This window comes from Prunus mume, linkage group LG7 (genome assembly GCF_029339155.1).
Source record: "Prunus mume cultivar Tortuosa linkage group LG7, ASM2933915v1, whole genome shotgun sequence".
Lineage (NCBI taxonomy): Eukaryota > Viridiplantae > Streptophyta > Magnoliopsida > Rosales > Rosaceae > Prunus > Prunus mume.
The window spans coordinates 14,102,707-14,122,584 of record NC_142704.1 but is presented as its reverse complement, the minus strand read 5'-3'; the positions used below and the strand labels follow the sequence as shown (position 1 = coordinate 14,122,584).

At 41.2% G+C, this 19,878-nt stretch overlaps 1 protein-coding gene and 1 pseudogene across 1 annotated transcript; both read left to right on the top strand.

The window, feature by feature from the left end:
- The first annotated feature begins 4,825 nt into the window (after positions 1-4,825).
- LOC103336825 (NAD(P)-binding Rossmann-fold superfamily protein) lies at positions 4,826-9,820 on the top strand. Its single transcript, XM_089041594.1, has 7 exons — positions 4,826-5,016; positions 5,162-5,264; positions 5,428-5,516; positions 5,612-5,664; positions 6,887-7,036; positions 8,857-8,982; positions 9,368-9,820. The coding sequence occupies exons 1-7, from the start codon at positions 4,913-4,915 to the stop codon at positions 9,646-9,648; spliced, it is 906 nt and encodes a 301-aa protein (XP_088897720.1). The 5' UTR covers positions 4,826-4,912; the 3' UTR covers positions 9,649-9,820.
- A 635-nt stretch (positions 9,821-10,455) lies between these two features.
- LOC148915540 (18S ribosomal RNA) lies at positions 10,456-13,396 on the top strand (annotated as a pseudogene).
- Positions 13,397-19,878: the final 6,482 nt, after the last annotated feature.

Here is a 19,878-nt window from a genome sequence, read left to right as displayed (position 1 = left end):
AGAAGCGTCCTACGAGAGATGCACCCTCAAAGAAGTGTCCTCAAGGAGAAGCATAGTGCACCAAGAATTTCTTAAGGGAGGTCTCCATGCTTCCTAAATGAGGTATCCAGTTTTCTATCTGCTTCCTAAGGAGGGCATGATAGTCATGTAGTTGCCCATAAGCAGCGTCCTTTGGGAGACGCAAGGCTACGAAAGCATCATACAGGAGATCTGCAGAACATGCTCGAGTCCCAAGGGGACCACGGCACTTGTCGACTTCCTAAGGTAAAACATCCTAAAGGAGATGTAGAACATGCACGGAGTCCCTCAAGGGGGACCATGGCACTTGTCAATTTCCTAAGGGAAAATATCTTACAGGATCTACAGATCATGCCCGGAGTCCTTCAAAGGGGACCTTGGCACTTATAAATTTCCAAAGGGAAATACATGATCAAGATACTGGCTGGTTACTCAAGCAGTTGACAAGTCAATATACAAATTGAAGTTGAAAAAATAATTGAAATTTTCATAGCAAGCTGACCAACCGGCCAAGTTCAACAAAAGGAACATGGTCAAACAAGACCAATTATTCTAAACAAGAAAGCAGACTACAAAAGCTGAAAAGAAATAAATAAGTCTTTCATCTACTCCAACACTGGCGGGAGACCCCGATCCAAGCCTCTTGGCGCCTACTTGATTAGTCACGCCTTAAAGAACTCCACCTGCTTTATCCTCTTCAACTATCGCCTCTTGACGCTGCTCTTGATTTCTTTCACGTTCACAACATTAACCTGCTCACCTTGCATGGAACAAGTCAGGGCACATCGTCTCAATGTCTCCATCCTCAATTGCATAAAAGGGAGTAGTCCCATATGCGTAGTGCAGGTAGCCCAACTTGTATGCATCTATGATGGCTTTAGACTTGGATTTTTCAGCAAACTTGTTGTAGAGGCGAAGTCTAGCTAAGAACTTATCATAGCTGAGGAGATGTCGGCATTCTTGCGCTCAAGACGGAAGTTGGCCTTATTTCGACTAGCTAAGTCAACAGAAAAGAGCTAAGCTTAGAATCTTTCTCAGATAAGGAGCTTTTCATCTCAAATATTCATCGCCCTCAAATCAGACGTCTTCTTCTCGTAATGGGTCCGCTCGTAGAAAGCTTCTGGCAGTTCGGCATTATTATTCTCTAGCTCGCTAAGTTGAGAAGAAGAGGGGCAATAACAGATGAGTTCGGATAGTCTCAGCAGCAAAAACTAATCCTTTTTAGCGGATGAAATGTCGCTTCCCTTTGTTTTTCCAAGGAAAGACTAGAGAAGGTGCCATGATCGTCATTACGGATGTGATTAACTAGCTTAGCACAAGTGGGCGGTCTTGACAAAAAGTTCGTCTTGAGCACCAATGAGATGTTTAAGCCCTAGCAGATGATGAGGAACAGCTCCCACTTGAGTCTTCTCAGCGTGAGTGAGGGAACTTTGGCTTCTTGCTCAACCGGGACATATTCTTTGCCCGCGAAGAAGCGGCTTCATCTCTTGAAGACTTGGCAACAACCTTCCTTTTAGGAATTCTGTTCGACACGCAGATCATCGGGATCGGGACCATTTTGCTTCAATCTCTCAACATTCTAGGCAAGGGACAACCCACCAACTTCCTCTCGATACTCTCGAAACTTCAGAGGGACATTCAGAGCTTGGCCGACCTTAGCCATGTCCAACCCAAGTTCCAATTTCTTGTAGATGCCGATTGCTTCAAGCAAAAGACAGAAGTTAATCACCACATTTCAAGAAATTCAAATAAAAAGATAGCAGATCAAAAGCGACAAAATGACATACAGTTGTAATAGGAAATGGGAACTAGCAGACCATCATCAACATTGCCTTCCCACCATCCGCGATTTCCAGTACGTCGTCATGCCATACGTGGTCTCCTTGACTGCAGTTGTCAAACAACTTGGCATTATAGATGCGAACTTGAGTGTACTTCTTAGAGCGCCTCACTTCGAAAAAGTAGGATCGCATTGTCAATTGCAGCTTAAAGAAACGGCTCGATTCTCAAACACATGATCACCCAATAGCGTTGAGTACACGACTCGGAGCACACCCCATGACCCAGAACACCACCTTAAAAACTTTGACAACAGGAAGGTGAAGCTCAAGGAAAAATGAAAAGGACGGAAGGTGATGATCCTAGCATCTGGATCATTTGCATCCACATAGACAGGTAATCAATGAAGGCTTCGCCACTTGATATGCACGCCATCAAGAATGGAAAAAGCATAAGCGGCTTGCCACTTTTGGAACTAAGCCTCACTGTAATGCAAAGGCAGATTAGCCACTTAACCTCTTCTTCTACACTTGGAGGCTCCCATAGATACAAAGGCACTTAAGAGCTTGGCGACTTGCTTCCATCTTCGAAAAACATGATCAACAACTGCAAAGGAAAATTTTTTGCAAGTTAGAATAAAAAAGAAAAAAAGGGTGGAAGGAAAAAAAAGTAGCAAAAAAAAAAGAAAAAATGAAGAGGTTCAGATTTGGAGCAGCAAATAGGAGAAGCCAGCGTGGCGCTTGAGCCCACTTGCGTCGGCCTAGGTCCAAGCTCCTTCCAGCCCAACTCGTGCCTCAAGCCCAAGGCGCACATCTAGTATGTGGCCTGTTGTGCACGCGTGGCCCACGACGTGCTCTTGTTTAGCTTGGCCCATCGACGCCCCCTAGCACAAGGCCCACCAACTCCGGACGCCTCTTGGCCCAACTTTCACGCATGAGGCCTAGTGCGTCTTCAACTTCAAGCGTCTCCTTCGAGCCAAGTGCACGTAAGCCCAAGCCTGCCATCTCTTCCAGGCCTCCAGCCATGCTCTATGCCATAAACACACACCTACGGAAAGGCTATAATGAGGGCTTAAAGTGAGGAGGTTATTTGAGGAGGTCAAATCTTACCATCAACAAATATAAAAAAATCATGGGACTTAAATATTTTAAATGTTTTGACGGTCGGATCGGTCTCCTCAAATAACCTCCTCACTTTAATTCCTCATTGTAGAAGCTCCCTCCAAACACACCTCATGCCTCACAGCTCCAATTACCAACTAACAGGCACACACCTTGCTGCCAAAAGTCAGAACAAAAGAAAAAAATATTCCAAGTTGAATTAACTTGGATGTGCGACGAAGATCAAAATCTCAAGTAAGCTGGAACAGTTCTCCAAAACTCACTCTTTCTCACTGATGAAATTGGAGGAACATATTTTTGATGTGAAGAATAATTTGGAAGAGCTCTATATTTATAAGGATTCATCGAAACCACTAACAATATCAAATTATGAAATTAGATAACCCAGAGCAATAACAACATCAAATTATGTGAGAAACCCACAAAGATGAAGAAAATGACCATAAAAACTAAAAGCAAGAAACCAAAGCGATCAAAACAAACCCATTTGATAGAAACCCACACATATTTAGAAAAGTACATCAAAGAATAAAAGAAGACAACCTATTGGAGGTCGGCGATGAAATTGAGCCGAGATGAAAAAGCTGCGATTTTAGACGATTCGGAAGAGAGAGCTAGAAGATGGGGTCGAGGGTGGGTTTCACGATTCAGAATAGAAGATGACAAAATGAGATGGGTTTCACAAGAGAGGGCTGAGACAAAGTGGCGGTGGTCGCAGAGAGCAAGGATTAAAATATCGGCCATGCAGATAATATCGGGCCTCCAATTTACGGATATTTCGGGGGATATATCGTTATCGTTTTAGGTTTCGGGAAAAAATCAACAAAAATGAGATATAGGCATTGAAACACATAATTTTTGTGTAAAACTTTCATAGATGTTTTGTACATTATCAATAAATGTATTGAACAAATAAAACTCAAAATTTACTAATAATAAGATATACATATGATGAAATATAAGTGGTATGTAATGCGCATTAATGAAAAGTCTGAAAATAAAATGTTAATTAGAATGAATAAACCATGCATAAATCCATAGTTTGTTTAAACATTGTATTACAATTTAGATAAGTGTCCATCTACATAAATGAAGAGCTTCAATGAGGTTCAAACAATGAGAACAACCATCTAGATTCATACAATAGTCATACCAAGTCATGTGCAGTTTGTAAGTCATGTTTGAACATAGTGCACATAGGTCTCTCTTGAGCTCCCTATTGTCCTCCCATATATGGGATAGTTAGATTAACCAACTAGTAGGTCCATAATTTTTTTTAGCATCTTGAGCTTCATAACTAGTTCCACTATAATTAGACGGACATAAACATAGACATAGACATCATAAGATTCATTTGAGTTAGTACTAGGTCTAGTTCTATGCTCATAGATCCAAAACTGAACGCCATGTCCTCTTCAGATAGATTGGAGATATGTGGGTAGTGGAATGTGCATAGATTCTTCATATTAATAAATTATAGGGTTTTGAGCAAGGATTAGCTATTTTGTTTCAATTTGCTTTAATTGCCTTCAAAACTTCTGAATTTTTTTTGGGTTCAGTTATGGGTATCGGGAAATATCGGGGATATCGGCAAAATATCTGAATATCGCACTTATCGGGATATATCGTCGAAGAATATATGGCCTTACCCCAAAGATTGGGCATTGAAAATACCGTGGCAGATATATCGGTGATCGCCGATATTTCAATCCTTGGCAGAGAGAGAGAGAGAGGGAGAGAGAAGAAAAAGTGAGAAAAAGTGTTAAGTGGGCAATGAGTACGTATTTATAGATTCTATTTGCAAAATGCGTAGCTTTAAGTACAAAATTTTGCGCTGTTTTCCCTTCTCCCATCTACAAACTACAAAATTTTGGTCCCACAAGCATTTCATATCAGCCATCCAAAGGCTAAAACACACCACATGGGGCTGAATTACGCGACGCTCTGCACCTCAAAGTCTACGGAGCTGAGCGAGCGTCGTCTGTTTCAGTCAAATGGCGTCGTTTTTGCACCTCCCTGCCATTTTCACACTTCCCTCTCCTCTGCGTGGAGCTTCCTTCCCAGCGGGCTCCAGGCCCAACTCGCTTTTCCAGACCCGGTTCGTCTCTCTCTCTCTCTCTCTCTCTCTCTCTCTCTCTCTCCCTTCAGCTGGAACTTTGAGAGGGTTTTATTTGGTATTGCCTTGCCTTAACTAATTGGTGTTCTTCTGCTAAGAATCTTGAAATCTGAATTTGGTTATGCAGGTTCAGCATAAAATGCAGATATGCAGAGGCAAATGTGAACAAGGACGCCTTCAATTCCGTTTCCGCCACCATAGATGTTGTGGCTGATGTTAAGCCTGAACGGGTAAGCCAAAGCCAAAGCACCACACAACTTGCAAACAATTTCACATTTATTTAGTTTATAAATCAATTTTTCGTTTTTAATTCCTCAGCTTCAGTTTCAGATACTTGTTGTGTTGGGTATTTTTTTGTGCCTATGAATGATGTCGTATGCTTCCCTTTAGTAGGTTGTCGTATTAGGAGGCAGCGGTTTTGTTGGTTCTGCTATATGCAAAGCTGCGGTGTCCAAAGGCATAGAGGTCATTGGTGTAAGCAGGTGCTGAAGACATCATTGCTTTTGTCATTTGGCCTGCACCTTTTTAATTTTGAGTTCCATTGTTTTATGTGTGAAATGTTTGCTCAATTTCGCAGGTCAGGGCGTCCTACTTACTCTGGTTCATGGATAGATCAGGTTAACTGGTGCCAGGTATGTTACATTCTTCAATCTTAGTGTTTAGTTCTTTTATTTTATTTAAAAAAACTTTCTAATTTTTAAGTTTTTAAGAACATGAAGCTTCCACTCATGATGCTCGAAAGGCCTGGGAGTCAAGCACATTAGATCTTTTTTTTTTGGTCGAAATCTCATTCATTGCAAAGGAAAAACCAGACAGAGTCCAGCAAAAGGAAAGCTACAGAAAAGACGGAACAATAAAAAGGGAAAAAGCTCAAGCTAAACCAACCCCAGCCAAAAAGAACTTCCCCAAACCATAAAGACCAACTGCCCTGGGGGAGGGCAGTAAGTCCATCAGAAACAAGAACAGAGAAGACTTGCTTCTGATTTCATTGATAATAGACAAAATTGTCAAAGCCCAATTCTTCTCACTCCCTTTTAGACCATCAATAAGAGCCAGTGAGTCAGATTCCAAAATCCCATTTTTATACCCATGTTGAACAGCCAAATCTAAACCTCTCGCAGCTGCCACAGCTTCAGTCGCCCGCGCTGACATACAATTAACCGGAGCAGCCAAACTAGATCTTTCTACTTCATTGTAGCTTAGAAGCCATTTGAGAGAAAAGGGAGGGGATAGGGATCTGGTGTTGGGTATTTGTCCATTTTGTTGATTTTCTTCTAACTTTTAAAAATATAATTCGTATTTCAAAGGGGTTTAATTTATATATTTTTTAAATTACAAATTTGTCCTTGTTATTAACAGAAAAGTGGATGAAATTAGAAAAACTTGACGGTAAGGGTGAAATTTAATATTTATTATGAGTAAAAGGACTAAATCGGCAGACGAAATAATTTAGGGGGGTAAGTTTGAATTGCCTAATAGTTCAGGGGGCAAAACAGCTAAAAATCCTTTCCGAAATAGAAAATGATATTTGTAAAAATAAAATAAAGTGACGAGGGAAGATTGCTCTTGGTGCTTCCTGGAGAATGTAGAATATAGAAGTAAAATGAGATAAAAACTGATGCATGTAAAAATGTTGACCTGGAAATTTATGATGTGTGATTGAAGTGAATATGATATAACCCTAGCTTGAGCATGATGTGGCCTTATTCCTTTCGACCAAACCATTGGTTCACTTTTAGAGTTTATTGGTGTCATTGTTCTGAATATGTCATAACATGTGTTACTTCAAGTTGATGCCATCTTGGACTGGCTGGTTAAATGGCATGCAATTTTTGAAGTAATTCGTGTGATGCAGGAGATGTTTTCTACGTAAACTGGGATGACGTACTTGTTGGGGCCACTGCTGTGGTTTCAACCATCGGTGGTTTTGGCAGTGAGGAACAGATGCAAAGGATCAATGGGGATGCAAATGTTGTTGCTGTAAATGCTGCAAAGGATTATGGTAGTGATGTCAATTATCATATTGCAGTAAATTATACTCCTTTGCTTGATTTTTTCCTTCTGTTTTGCTACATCTATTATTTGATGAGATATTTAGTTATATACCCATTCTTAGCACTAATAATATAGATAAACCCTACCCCCATTTATTTTCTATAAACAAACCAAAAAAAACCCAAAAAATGACAGCTGGCCTTATTGAATTTAATTTTGATTATTAAATTACTTTGATGCCCTATTGAATTTTTTGGGTATTTTTATGAGGTTTTGGGGTTGGGCTCGTTTTAAGAAATTGATGGCAGTTTTGTAATTTATAAGAAGTTAAAAGCCTCTTTGTTATGTTGTAAATGGGCTTTGGGTGTGTTTCTAAAGTCTATTTTATATAGTGTTTTTTTAAGATTTGGACCCCTATATTGAGTCTAATAGTGAATCTCCCTTATTTGATTCACTCTTCTTGGTACTGAAGCTTCCTCCCTCTCTCACTTTCCTCTCTTTTATTCATTCCCTTTTATAAGTAACCTTCTGTCTAAACTCTATTCATCATGCTTGTTTTCTTTGCAACAAGAAGCTAACAGAAATTCATAAATAACAATTGTAGAGCTACTCATGCAATTTCTCTTCAGAGTCTTCAGTAGATCTTCCTAGTTCTTTTTAGTTCACTTTTCTGAGTCAAGGTACTGCCTTTGAAGGACCTATAAGTTGACAGTAGTTTTATTATTATTATTATTATTTATAAGTTTAGTACAATTGAGGACTTCTAACTTTTTGTTTGTTCACCAAAATAGAGAGGATAACATAGAACCCTCAAAACATTAAGGGCACCTTGTTGTGACCCTTGAATTCCCAAGAGAGTCAACACCCGTTAGGAACGGATAGAGGAAGCTTAAGAATTCTTCTCAGCAATGTTCTTTGAAAGAGGGAGATGGTTAAGGCTATAAGGTTTGACTCTGGTCAAGCTGGTAGTCAAAGTGTATATATAGGAGTTCTCTAATGCGGACATCTGTATTTTGCTTAATGTCTGTGTTTTCTTTCACTTCTTGTGTTACTACGTCAACTCAAAAACTTTCATATCATTGTATATTAGTGCATAGGAAGTAAAAACATATATTCCACCACTTTCCCACCGCTTTTGTTTTGATGTCCCATTGTAGGCTGCCTCTGTTTTGGTATGCTATTGACAGCTGCTTTTATTTGGTCTCTCATTGTTTTGTTTTATAAAATGTAAGCTGTGAGTTATCTAAAAACAACTAATTGGATGCAAGGAAAATGGCTAAACCAGCACATCTGCATATTAAAAAATATACAGACGTCCGGACTAGAGCATAACTGTATATATACACACATGCTGAATTTGTTTTGAAATGCATACAAGAAACATTCATTTAAGGTACTCAACGGTGTGGCTCTATGATCTGAACTATTCCTTTTTTAGGTTCCCCTTCAAAGATTGTCCATCCAAACAATCACCCAAATTCTGAAGTAAATAGTCATCTCACATTAATCAATTTAACAGGCGAATACGTTCAAATGGCTAGTTGATTTCCGATTTTGTTGATTTCTTGTGTGGCTACTTAAAACATGAAAGGTTAAGATCATAAAACCATTTATTGAGTGGACCCAAAACATTAGTTTGTTCCATATTAAGTTACATACTGGTATGCATTTTGAAAATTTCTCATCATATATTCATTAATGGAACAATGATGGTCTCATTATGTATATCCTAGATGTTCCTTAATTAAAGCTACTCTTATGTCTCACAATTGCACGCAAAAGACGCTAGATATGTAACTTTTATGTTCCTCTTTTTTTCCTTGGCAGGAGTTCCCAAGTTTATCTTGATCTCAGTGCATGATTACAATCTGCCTCCATTTTTACTTTCATCAGGATACTTCACAGGAAAGAGAAAAGCTGAATCGGAGGTTCTCTCCAAATATCCCAACTCTGGTAATACCTAAGTTTTTTCTCGGGTTTTGGAAATTTTAGAGGACTAAGTGTGGAACGTGTAAAATTAGTTATCAAGTATTTTGCTAAAGAAGCAATGATGATGAGTGAAAGAATAGTCTTTGTTAGAAAAATGTTTTTAATTGATTGGAAAACATCATTATTTAAAGCCCTTTGGCCCATTTGTTTAAGTTGATAAAGAGTTCTCAGCTAAATTGGAGCAACTGGCAACTTTGTTAATTTAGTGCTCATTGATATACCTACATAAATCATACCGACGTTGTTTACTGGCTTTACTGATTAACTAATTAAATCTGCCTTCCCTCCTTATATTTAGCCGTTTCCTTTCTTCCTCTCCTTACATTTCTTTTGAATTTAACGTCCTCAGGTATTGTGCTAAGACCTGGTTTCATATATGGGAAAAGGAGGGTGGATGGATTTGAGCTTCCATTGGATCTGATAGGAGAACCAGTGGAAAGAATTATGAGTGCTACAGAGAACTTTACCAAACCATTGAGTTCTCTTCCGGCATCCGATCTGCTCTTGGCTCCACCTGTAAGTGTTGATGATGTTGCACTTGCTGTAATCAATGGAATCAGAGATGATGACTTCTTTGGCATTTTTACTATTGCGCAAATTAAGGAGGCCGCAGATAAGGTGAGGGTGTGAATATCTTTTGGCATGTAAAATTAGCAGTTAAGTAATGCAAACAGGTCTGACTGTCACAGAACACCTGGTTCTGCAACCCCTTGTTGGGAGGATGAGGATAAGTTAGGTTCTGCTGTTGTAAAGACATACAAATTGTTTCTTAATTGAATAAAAAATGTTAGCAACAAGAATTCCTGGAACTTGCCATTAGATTTTGTTATGGTATTTCGAAAATGAATTGCATCGGAAAGAGAGGCCAGACAAGACCATCAATCCACTAGCAGGCCAAGAGAGCCACATAAATAAGGGGTTTTGAAGGATATTTTTTCAAGATTGTTCACGCTGTCTACGAAGCACTTCTCATGCATGTCTTGTTTCGTGGACATTCAGGTGTTCCCTTATAATTGGGACTTTGGATTTAAGAGGAATCTAAATGAGAGGGAGTTAGTTGAGGTGATCAAGATGTTGGACATTCTTGACGGAATTAGATTGTCTCCTTCCAGATTGGATAGGAGATGGTGGGAGCTACCTATTGTTAAGGAATGGTGCCTCTCGTTGTCCATTTCTTCATCTTGCCCTTCGCTGGCAAAGAAGGACGCGTTCTAGCAATACTTGTGTCCCGATCAACCCACGGCTCATCGTGAGATTATGAAGGTCCACAAGTTTCGCCAGATCTCGAATGCAGTGCATTAAGCGGTAGCGGGGTCTTCGCCTCCGATCATCCAATTTGAAGCGTTTTCGCCGACACGCACGGATGTCGTGCCCACGGCGAGCTCTCAACCCACAATGTCGTTTGTCTTTCACGAAGCCAATGTCGGAAAAGGATGCTACCTGGTTGATCTTGCCAGTAGTCATATGCTTGTCTCAAAGATTAAGCCATGCATGTGTAAGTATGAACTAACTCAGACTCGTGAAACTGGGAATGGCTCATTAAATCGAGTTATAGTTTGTTTGATGGTATCTACTACTTAGATAACCGTAGTAATTCTAGAGCTAATATGTGCAACAAACCCCGACTTCTGGAAGGGATGCATTTATTAGATAGAAGGTGATGCGGGCTTTGCTTGTTGCTCTGATGATTTATGATAACTCGACGGATCGCACAACCATCATGCTGGTGACACATCATTCAAATATCGACCTATCAACTTTCGATGGTAGGATAGTGGCCTACCATGGCGGTGACCGTGTGAGAATTAGGGTTCGATTTCGAGGAGAGAGCTTGAGAAACGGCTACCACATCCAAGGAAGGCAGCAGACGCACAAATTATCCAATCCTGACACGAGGAGGTAGTGACAATAAATAACAATACCGGGCTATTAGAGTTTGGTAATTGGAATGAGTACAATCTAAATCCCTTAACGAGGATCCATTGGAGGGCAAGTCTTGTGCTAGCAACCGCGGTAATTCTAGCTCCAATAGCGTATGTATAGTGTGTACTAGTCGGCTCGTCCCTTCTACCGGCGATATGCTCCTGGCCTTAATTGGCACTGGTCGTGCCTCCGGTGCTTATTACTTTAAAGAAATTAGAGTGCTCAAAGCAAGCCTACGCTTTGGATACATTAGCATGAGATAACATCATAGGATTTCGGTCCTATTCTGTTGGCTTTCGGGATCGGAGTAATGATTAATAGGGATAGTCGGGGCATTCGATTTCATAGTCAGAGGTGAAATTCTTGGATATATGAAAGACGAACAACTGCGAAAGCATTTGCCAAGGATGTTTTCATTAATCAAGAACGAAAGTTGCGGGCTCGAAGACGATTAGATACCGTCCTAGTCTCAACCATAAATGATGCCGACCAGGATAGGCAGATGTTACTTTAGGACTTAGACACCTTATGAGTAATCAAAGTTTTGGGTTCGGGGAGTATGGTCGCAAGGCTGAAACTTAAAGGAATTAATAGAAGGGCACCACAGGAGTGGAGCTTGCAGCTTAATTTGACTCAACACGGGAAAACTTACTAAGTCTAGACATAGTAAGATTGACAGATGAGAGCTCTTTCAAACGACTGACCCAATTTCCACTTTGGAATCCGAGTCGAAATTTAAAGCGACACTGTAAACGTGGGTCGTAAATGACTAAAATGTCCCAAGAATAAGCGAGGACTCGATTCGTATTGCACGATAATCGTAGGTCGCCTACGTATCGAGAGATCAAGCCACACGTAGTTCTTTCCTCCTGACCTATAATGGTTTGTTTTATCAAACCTCACTCTAGGGTGACATTTCTTGAGTATCCGACTCGCTTTACGATCACAAATACTATACGATCCGGAAAGTCTAGATTAACATACTTGGAATTAACTACGATCCACGGTTCAAACGTATTGAACCCGAAATCGCAAAAGAGGCGAGATCCGTTCGGTTTCAAACGATATCCGAATTAAGATCCGCAAAATCTCACGCTCGTGAGGACTAGAAGATCATTCTAGGGATCGTGGTCTCCACCCTCGCGCACGCTAGGTGGTGCCTAAGCGATAACGCTTCACCGGAAAATCTCAACATCTCGCTCAAGACTCCTATCCTAGGTAAAACACCATATTTGGAGCCACTTTTGTTCTGGACCTACCCCAAAAGCGGCGGAAGTGGGAATCTCAACCCAAATTCGGCTAAACTTTGGATCCAAGATCGAGTTATCTACGCTAGAAATTTCTGAAATCCTACCCAACCAGCAGCTAGGGCTCGAGAAATAGATGAGTTTCCATACCGGATCACCGGAAATGGTGGCGGATGACTGAGAACGAGTCGCGAAGTTTACGAAAAACCGCGAACATCGCATGTTTCGCGGCTGTTTCCGGTGACTATGGCCGCAGATAGAGGTGGCGAAGGGCTGAAGTTGGAAGAGGGAAGTTTGGTGGTTCGTCGCACTGGTCTTGCCTATCGGAGGTAGGAGCCGAGAGAAAACAGCTCCCAAAGTCGGCTGGTCCTCTTGAAACCAGAAAACTGGGTTTATAAAATCTGAACTTCGAAATATTTACTTATGCCACTGAACTTCTTTTGATCGTAACTCCTTCTACAATTCTGATTTGAGTCCACTACAAGTCTACGAACTCGCTTCGTCGCGCTTCACGCAACGGTACAACTAAAATTCCCAAATTCCTTCCCGGTCAAAAAGTCAACTTTTAAACTAATAAAATATTCTAGGGTTATTTTTGTCTTTTTCTCAAATAAATTAATAATTAAATATTAATTTTGGGTTTGGGTTATTACACTTTCTTGATTCTATGGGTGGTGATGCATGACCATTCTTAGTTGGTGGAGCGATTTGTCTGGTTAACTCCGTTAATGAACATGACCTTAGCCTGCTAACTAGCTATGTGGAGGATCCCTCCGCGGTCAGCTTCTTAGAGGGACTATGGCTGCTTAAGCCAAGGAAGTTTGAGGCAATAACAGGTCTGTGATGCCCTTAGATGTGCTGGGCCACACGCGCACTACACTGATGTATTCAATGAGTCTATAGTCTTGGCCGACAGGCCTGGGTAATCTTTGAAATTTCATCGTGATGGGGATAGATCGTTGCAATTGTTGGTCTTCAACAAGGAATTCCTAGTAAGCGCGAGTCATCAGCTCGTGTTGACTACGTCCCCGCCTTTGTACACACCGCCCGTCGCCCTACCGATTGAATGGTATGGTGAAGTGTTCGGATCGTGGCGACGTGGGTGGTTCGCTGCCCTCGACATCGCGAGAAGTCACCTGAACCTTATCATTTAAAGGAAGGAGAAATCGTAACAAGGTTTCCGTAGGTGAACCTGCGAAGTGTCATTGTCGAAACCGCCAGCGTAACGGCACGAGAACTAGTTTCAAAGTGGGGACGAGGGTCTTGCGGCTCCTTGTCCCTTTATCTTGGGGTTGAGTTGCGCCGCACAGCGGGCGTAAACGAACACCGAAAGTGTCGTCATCTTCAAATATGTCAAAACAACTCGATAACGGATATCTTGGCTTTCTGATCGATGAAGAACGTGGCGAAATGCTATACTTGTGTGAATTTAAGAGCAAGTTGCTTCAAGCCTTTAGGCCGAGGCAAGCCTATCTGGGCATCACACGCGTCGTTGCCCCCATCTACTCCTTGTCGGGCGGATGATGGCCTCCCATGCGCCTCGTCGACGGTTGGCATAAATATCAAGTCCTCGATTACGCACGCCACGACAATCGGTGGTTGCGAAACCTCGCTGTCGTGTGCGGTCATCGAGCATCAAGGGCTCGAAAAATGCTTGGCTCCAACTCGGCTTTCAACGCGACCCAGTGTCGGTGGGGTTACCCGCTGAATTTAAGCATATCAATAAGAGGAGGAAAAGAAACTTACAAGGTTTTCCCTAGTAACGGCGAGCGAACCGGGAATAGCCTAGCTTGAGAATCGGGTGCCCATGGTGTTCAATTGTAGTCTAGAGAAGTGTCCTCGCGCATCGAGCCCAAGTCCACGGAAGGTGGCACCGGAGAGGTGAAAGCCTCATTGTGCCGGACCTTATTGCACCACGAGGCGCTGTCTGCAAGTCGGATTGTTTGGGAATGCAGCCCCAATCAGGCGGTAAATTTTGTCCAAGACTAAATACGAGAGAGAGCGATACCAAACGAATAAGCGAGGGAAAGATGAAAATGACTTTGAAAAGATAGTCGAATAGTGGAAGCGGAAGGGGGCCTGGTGATGCGGCCGGTTGGATGTGGAACGATAACAAGTGGTCCGCCTGATCGGCTCAAGGCGTTGACCGATCAGATTGCGACGGCGCCAAAGCCCAGACTCGATATGCCCACAAACACCCGTCAGCGGGATCGTGGTAGGCGACGCGCTGTTTCGGCATGCCTAGGTATCTGTGGTGCTCGGGCATCGGCCTGTGGGCTCCCATTCGGCTGTCTTGAAACACGGACTACGGAGTCGACATGTGTGCGAGTCAGCGGGCTATAAAACCCGTAAGTCGTAAGGAAGGACCGGGATCCCCTTAAGGGTTGCTTGCCGCCCGACCTTGATTTTCTAAGAAGGGTTTGAGTGATAGCATACCGTCGGGACCCAAAGATGGTGAACTATGCCCGAAGCGGTCGAGGAAACTACGTGGAAGGTCGTAGCGATATTGACGTGCAAATTGTTCGTCGACAGGTATCACTACAAAGCAAGCCCTTTGCGAGGGCATTTTGTCGTTAAAGCCTTTTGCCTTCGCAAATATCTTTTTCGACGGCAAAAGTCCGTCGGCATCGTCGCTAAAAGCTCGGTTGCAAATACTTCATTTCCGACCATTACGTCGGAAATAATGTATTTCTGACGCCCATGCTTCGTAGCTATTGGTTAAATTTCTATCGGAAATGGATTTTTAAAACGACCCTACATACTTATTTCCGACCGTACATGTGATCGTAATTTCTTATTTGATTGTCGGAAATAGTTCTTTTATCATGATTTCTTGTTTTTGTGAATTCATATTTTCAACCAATGAGTGTTGTCAGAAATACTTTTTCCGACAATGATATATTATTTGTGAGGGCTAGATTTCGTCGCAATTATCATTACCGACCAAAAGAGTTTGTGGAAAATATATAATACCCCGTCGGGAAAGAGTATAAAAAAATATTTTCGATGGGCAAGTTACGTCGGAAATACATATTTCCAACCACATTTATTCGTCGCAAAGTTTGTCGCAAGTAGATTAATCTTGTCGGAAAATATTTTCGACGAACAAGTGGTCGGAAATATAATTGTTTCGACACGATTAGATCGTGGGGAATTTTGTCAGAAATAGGCAATTATTGTCGGAAACTATTTCCGATGATAAAGTCTTTGTTGGAAATATGCATTACCAAGAGGGAAATGCGGTCGAAAAATGTAATTATTTTATATAAAAAATTAATAAAAAGAAATGTGAATTATAATATTTGCTAGAAATAGTTTTCTAATCATCCGTATTTAATTGGTAATAATAATAAAAAAAATCATACGACACCATACTGTACTAAAATTTTATGCATTCAATTAAAATTATTCTAAATAGTTCAAACATAAACAATCCCCATCATCCTTAAAACATATAAGCAATCCGCAAATATATCAAAACTTTGAAATTCAAAATACATATTGTAGCAAAATACAATTGATGTTGCACTACTCGTCTTCGAGGTGAGCATCTGAACAACTTTCTACATTGTCCTGTCGAATAAAAGATAATAATTAATAAGACAAATAATTTGAGAATAAAAATAACAAATACAGTATTTAACAGTGAGCAAAATATTGAAATGAGAAGAAAAGAGTTCACCATTAAAGCAGATTGTCTTGAGCGTGTCGAAGGGAAGAATTGCAAATGTGCCTTTTTCTTTTTTTTTTTTTTTTTGGGGTCAGTAGGCCTTATAAATACGGACTCCTGCACGCGCTTGAGAGAGGCTTTTTTTTTTTTTTTTTATTTTTATTTTTTAAAAGACATTTATTTTAGAATTAAAAAAGATAATGGATAGTTGTGTTCCATAAAAATAGGATTCACTGTATGAATTTTCTTTTAATTTTAATTTTTTTAAATATGAAAATGTGTGAATTTACCATATTATCCTCATTTGATTAATAATTTTAATTATTAATGTTTTGGATTAATTAAGGACATTTTCTGGTATTTTGAATGTTTCACCATTCTCTGCCTTTTGCTTTATATATGTTCGCGCTAAATCTGAACAGATAAGAATTTATGCTAACTTACAAGTATGCTGATGGTTGAGGACTGGAGTGACCTTCTTTCGTGATGTCCGAAGGTTCGAGTGGGGGCTGATCCGAATTTAGGAGGGGATACAGTGTGGTACTGCCGAAGGTACTCGATGCCAAAGTTAGTGACTAAGAGCGATTCTATGTGACAGTGAAAGCACTAATCAAGTCGAAAGTCTTACCACTTGGCTGGGCCAAGGGGCTCTATTTATAGAGAGCATTTGTGATGCTCTTAGCACTTAGTTTCGATGTGGGACTCGTGGGAGTGTCTTCGGAGGTCGACACGTGATTCTCGGCTTTGGCGAGAATTGCGAGGTCTGTCGAATCGATTGATGTGATGGTTGGTCGCTCGGTAGACAATACCAAGGTTGGTGGAGGTAGTGATATCTGCGTCATCGACCCTCAATCGGTAATGAGTGCCGAGCGAACATTTGGTATGGCCCACCGAGCTGGTCTACGGCTTGAGGGCGTTCCATGTGTCACGACGTGAGTGGGTGGTCAGATATGGTACAAACAATATATACTATCCCTCTTGGCGCATGTGCCAATTGGTTTTATTTTTTAATTTTTATTTTATTTTTAGAATTAAAAAAGATAATGGGTAGTTGTGTTCCATAAAAATATGATCCATTATCTAATTTTTCTTTTAATTTTAATTCTTTTAATATGAAAAAGTGTGAATTTACCATATTATCCTCATTTAATTAATAATTTCAATTCTTAATGTTTGCATTAACCAATGGCATTTTCTGGTATTTTGAATATTTCACCATTCTATGCCTTTTACTTTATATATATAGATATATTTAAATTTATTTTAGAATTAAAAAAGATAATGAGTAGTTGTGCTCCATAAAAATATAATTCATTATTTGATTTTTCTTTTAATTTTGATATTTCTAATATGAAAAAGTGTGAATTTACCATATTATCTTCATTTAATTAATAATTTTAATTCTTAATGTTTTGATTAACTAAGGACATTTTATGGTATTTTAAATGTTTCACCATTCTCTACCTTTTGCTTTATATATATAGATATATCTCCATTCTTGGTGGCAAGTTGTCGATTGCCACAAGTTAAGTGGGCCTTAGAAATTTGTCTTGTTCTTGTATAAGGATGCAAGGTTTCAGCTTTTTCTTATATAAGGCCCAAATGTATTGAATCATGAATTTCTGAAGAGAAAATGATGGGCTTGCTTCGGCAAGTGGGCCTTCATAGGAGCTGATTGCTGCCCTACCGATCAGTATCTTTGTTGAGCAATTGAAAGCATAGGTTTGTAGATGTACCGGTCAGTAAGGTCATTGTCGCTCAATTGGAGATGGTTTGGAGGTTGTCCAATTCCTTCGGTCGACGGCCTACCGATCGGTAAGTGTGATGTCACGTCTGCCAATTGGCAAAGGCTTTGCTGATGGGTTTGGAGGTTGGATGAGCGCTCTCCTTCTCGTTCTGTCGTCGGCATGTCCGATGGTATTGATGGGTTGGAAGATGTCTTCAAGCTCCGTCGTCATCCTACCAAATCAGTTGGGTGCTTGCGGAGGTGCCGTAGTTGACTTGTCGAGTGTTGCCAATGGTTTTGGAGGTTGGATGGGGGCTGTCCGCATGATCTGTCGTCGACTTGCCGATCGGCAAGGTCGTTCACTCAATTGGAGATGAGTTGGCGACATACCGAAAAGCAGCTGTGACATCACACTTACTGATCAGTAGGCAACCCTCCATGTTGTCTTTGTGGGTGGGCGCCGATTTTTACAAGACGAACAAGGCGCTGTGTTGCCGACCAGATCGTCGCCGAAGCTGTATTTTCCTTTGGATAGGCCTTGTAAGCAAAGGTTCGGTAAGGCTCCGTGATGCTTCGGTGGGGCCGAGTGGTTGTTTGATCTTCCATTAGTAGGACAAGTCCCCCTGTATAGGTTCGGCATATGGGTGATTCACTTGGTGGCCCTGTAGACGTATTTGTAGCTTCAACAGATAATGGAACAAGTCACCTTGTGAGTTTGAGAAAAAGGAGCCACCGAATAGCATCTGTGTAGTTGCCGAAGCATGGGACGGTGTCTTCAGCATCTTGGTACCTTGAGGAGAATGTTCTCTAAGTGCCGATCGGGTGAGCCACTGAGAGATAGTAGGTACCGTTCGACATAGGTGAATGATCGATTGTTATGCTTTGAACATCTTGGGTGCCGCTCATTTGTTTGAGCATGGACGGTGACAGTCAAGTTTATAACTACGTGAAGTTGTCGACACTTGCCTTCCCATTGGGTGTCTTTGATAAGTTTAGTGGCTGGGTGCCGTTAGGTACCATGGGTAATTGTGGTTCAGTTTTGTTCTCTTTTGATGGGATCATGCATCGGTGTGGTGGTGCAGTGGAGCCTCGTGGTTGCTCGAGCATTGCTATGCTGATAGATTGAGTGGGTTGAAGGAGGACCATGTCCAGCAAGTTCTCAAGCTCTCGGCACTTTTCAGTCAATATGTTTCCTCTCACTTTTTATGAAGACACCTTGGGTGTCTTGAGAAATTTTCCAACAAGAATATGTGATAGTGTGCTGCCGTTGGATTATTGGAATTCTTATCATCAGTGCCGTTCGTGGTGGGACAAGGAATTCGCAAGCCGGGAGGTCCCAGAGCTCGTATCCATCATTTGTTGTGGGTGCAGATGCTTTGGTATGGAGAGTCTTCAAATATGAGATAATCTGAAAGGGCAGACTTTTATGAGATAAAAATTTCTCTTCATGTTTTACTGAATTGTCGAATGGCAATTGGCAAGTGTTGAACAGTAGCTCATGAATGCCACCACAGATTTCTGTAGAATGCCATCAAAGATTTCTGCAGACATCCTGGTTTTCACATTTGCCGATGAGCTGAAGCAATGTCTTAATGCCACCCCATTTTTCAAGTGCATGTGCCTTTGTCTGGAGCCACTGGCGAGCAGGAGATGGAAAGAAGACTGGAAAAGATGAAAGCATGAGAGATGCCTTGCTACACCCCCTCTCTTTTCTTTTTTTGTTTGGTTACAACAATATGGAGTATGAAGAACAATCTGGAGTTGTGTGTGGTATCTTGCTTCAATATGGGACTGCCGAACGATATTGGGCTGAATTTTGGAGGTTGATATGGCTTCTGAAACCATTGGCTGAAGCTAAATTATTGGAGATAAGCTTAGAAAACTGGGTGCCGATCTAGTCCTCGTATTTTGTCCTCAGATAGAGGGGTTTATGGTGGCTTCAGTACGGGTATTCCATTGTGTTGACGAATGGCAATTGACAGCTGTTGAACAGCACCTACGCCACAAACTCATGGAAATGGACCATGTAGGCTTCCCTTTGGATTGGCATGTGGGCTTCAATATGGCTCATAGTGGGGATGCACGTGGGCATTCTTTAGATTAATTGGAACAGTCTTCTGCTCCTTGGCCATGCAAGCTTGGAACAGTCTTCTGCTCCTTGGCCATGCAAGCAACGCAAGATGATGTTCTTTGTGGATTAGAATATTGGGCAATCTCCAAAGTCAAACTCTACAAAGTGACTGATTGGTGGGTGGCTTCAGTAAATATGTCTTCAGTCGGTTGATGTTTTGATG

Excerpts from the sequence above, each read along its gene's own strand:
- LOC103336825 (XM_089041594.1), top strand. The coding sequence starts at position 4,913 with ATGGCGTCGTTTTTGCACCTCCCTGCCATTTTCACACTTCCCTCTCCT. Across the intron at positions 5,665-6,886 it reads AGATCAGGTTAACTGGTGCC|CAGGAGATGTTTTCTACGTA; the intron begins AGGTATGTTACA and ends ATTCGTGTGATG. Across the intron at positions 8,983-9,367 it reads CTCCAAATATCCCAACTCTG|GTATTGTGCTAAGACCTGGT; the intron begins GTAATACCTAAG and ends TAACGTCCTCAG.